We start from the raw sequence: 2,330 nt of genomic DNA, 5'->3' as shown, positions 1-2,330 counted from the left end.
TTTCTATTTATGGGACAGCCGACCACCGACTGACATATTACCTGTATTGATTCTCTAAGAGCTGTCAAGGTGGAGGGAAAGACTATTCTAAGGCCGCCCTGAGCTCTTAGCTGAGTGGGCTCGTAAATGTCCTCATTAAAGGTTTCATTCAATAACAATCTTGGCAAAAGTAAATGGACATCGGTCTCCCACCCCCACTGCTGGTCCAGAGGCCATTATCAATGGGCAGAGAGCGCTGAGCTGCGGCAGTATCAGCTTCCACATTTTCAAATGATTTGTCTAATGAAAAGCTGCGCTCTTTTCAGGCCATGAAACAACAGAGGAAAGTCTATTCATTTAGGTATTATACATATTAGCTTATCTATTTATGGCTAGCTTATTTATTTATAGCTAATACTGCCATCAGCATTCCCTGGGTGTAACGTTCACTCCCTTAATGATTGGTTGATAAGCCTGCTAAAAACCAGACATGCTGAAATTGCCTTGAATTGCTACCATGCAGCGCACACTATTTTGATAGCATACAGGATAAGTGAAGTGTATTTTTTCATTTCAAACACAAACCCCCTGCCCTTTTTTTTTTTTTTTTCAAATCAAGAGTTTTTATTGTCTCTTTAAAATATCACAACTGAGTCCACAGAACCATCTGCTATCTTGTTTCTGCAGCAGGATCACTGAGATCTTATTCATCAGCCTGCTGAACTGTTCCTTTTTCAGAAACATAGATACCATCCACAAATTTTCTGATATCCTTGTTTTTAACTGTGGTGGCTTGCTGAATCAAAGCAGCTGAATTTGACACAAGTTCAATGTCATTTCCTTCAAGAATCAACTCATCTTTCTGGGCTTGAGATACTGAACAGGCAACCCCTGGCCTCATTCGAACCCTGCGTATGTATTTTTCACCCAAAAAATTTCGGATTTCCACAAGAGAACCATTCTCCTGAATAACAACGTTGATGGGGAAGTGGGCATACACCGACCTCATCTTGTAACGGAAGCCCAGTGTAACACCCTTGATCATGTTCTGTACGTGGCTACAGATTGTGCAAACAGTGGCCAGTTCCTTTCTGTTTCCCCACCATTTGTCAACACGGAGCCTCTTCTTTTTCTTTCCAAGGAGACTGAGTTCTACATTGATGTGATTGAAGTCCCTCCGCAGGGTGCCTCTGGGGCCCTTCACAATAACTGTCAGTCCCTTCAAGGTAATGTCGACATTTTCTGGGATGTCGACAGTCTGATTGCTGAGAATGGTCTTCATTCTTGCAGTAGATGCGGCACCCCCTGCCCTTATATTCTGTTATTCGCCTCATATAAAACATTTCATATTTGCACACCTATGTGATCCAAAGCTCATCAAGATCCATTTTCAACCATGTTTGTAGGAAATAAGTACACCATCACCTTTAACCAAATATCCTTCAGTCATTGAAAGATCTTCACCACCAAACTGTGAGCTCTTTTATGCAAGACTCATCTCCCTCTTTCCCACTTTCCTTTCCTTCCTTCCATCCTTCCTTCATGAAATAAATACTCAGCACCTAATTTGGGTATCTCAGCACCTAATTTGGGTATCTCAGCACCTGTGTGTCTTAGGGACTCGATGGTTGGGGACAGGTTTTTTGGGAGAAAAAGTACTGCCCCAATGAGACTCATCTTTGAGGGATCTAGGAAAAGAGCTGGGACTTTGCACACTGGGGTTTTGGGAAGATTAGGGACCAGAACTGGATTCACTGTTTCTGTTAGTGCAGTTCGATGAACGTTTTCTTAAAGATTTTTCTGGACATGGACCATTTTTAAAGTCTTTATTGAATTTGTTACAACGTTGCTTCTGTTTTATGTTTTTGGTTTTCTTTCTGGACCTGAGGCATGTGGGGTCTTAGTTCCCTGACCAGGGACCGAACCTGCACCCCCTACATTAGAAGATGAAGTCTTAACCACTGGACCACCAGGGAATTTCCTGAGAGACATTTTTAAATGTTCAATTGCACGGCTATTCTGTGCACATGGAAAGAAATGGGAGTAATGGAAGGGGATACAATGACATGTAAGTGTTCTTTCATTAAATTCTGCCCTCCTCCCTTTTCTTTTGTTATGTGAGACATAAATGTAAAAATTTGAGAGAAACGACAAAGAGAGCCCTTAAAGTCACTTCAGAATTGTGTTCTGCTGAAACTAAACAGGGGCAAGAGGTGGATGGCCAGTCAGCCCACAGATTGGGAGAGCCGAGAGAGGGGTATAGTTACTTCCATTCCCAATTTACAAGCCTGACCCCCGGGGCTATTCTAACCTCCACTGGATGTGAATCTGCATGTGAAACCCGGGTGCCT

General features: G+C 42.6%; 1 protein-coding gene across 1 annotated transcript; it reads right to left on the bottom strand.

Moving 5' to 3' along the window:
• Positions 1-573: 573 nt before the first annotated feature.
• Positions 574-1,273, bottom strand: LOC133042314 (large ribosomal subunit protein uL6-like). Its single transcript, XM_061122832.1, has one exon. The coding sequence runs from the start codon at positions 1,259-1,261 to the stop codon at positions 683-685; it is 579 nt and encodes a 192-aa protein (XP_060978815.1). The 5' UTR covers positions 1,262-1,273; the 3' UTR covers positions 574-682.
• Between the last annotated feature and the right edge of the window lie 1,057 nt (positions 1,274-2,330).

Source organism: Dama dama, chromosome 21 (genome assembly GCF_033118175.1).
Source record: "Dama dama isolate Ldn47 chromosome 21, ASM3311817v1, whole genome shotgun sequence".
NCBI classification, from domain to species: Eukaryota; Metazoa; Chordata; class Mammalia; order Artiodactyla; family Cervidae; genus Dama; species Dama dama.
The sequence above is the reverse complement of the archived record's forward strand: the minus strand, read 5'-3'. Positions and strand labels throughout refer to the sequence as shown.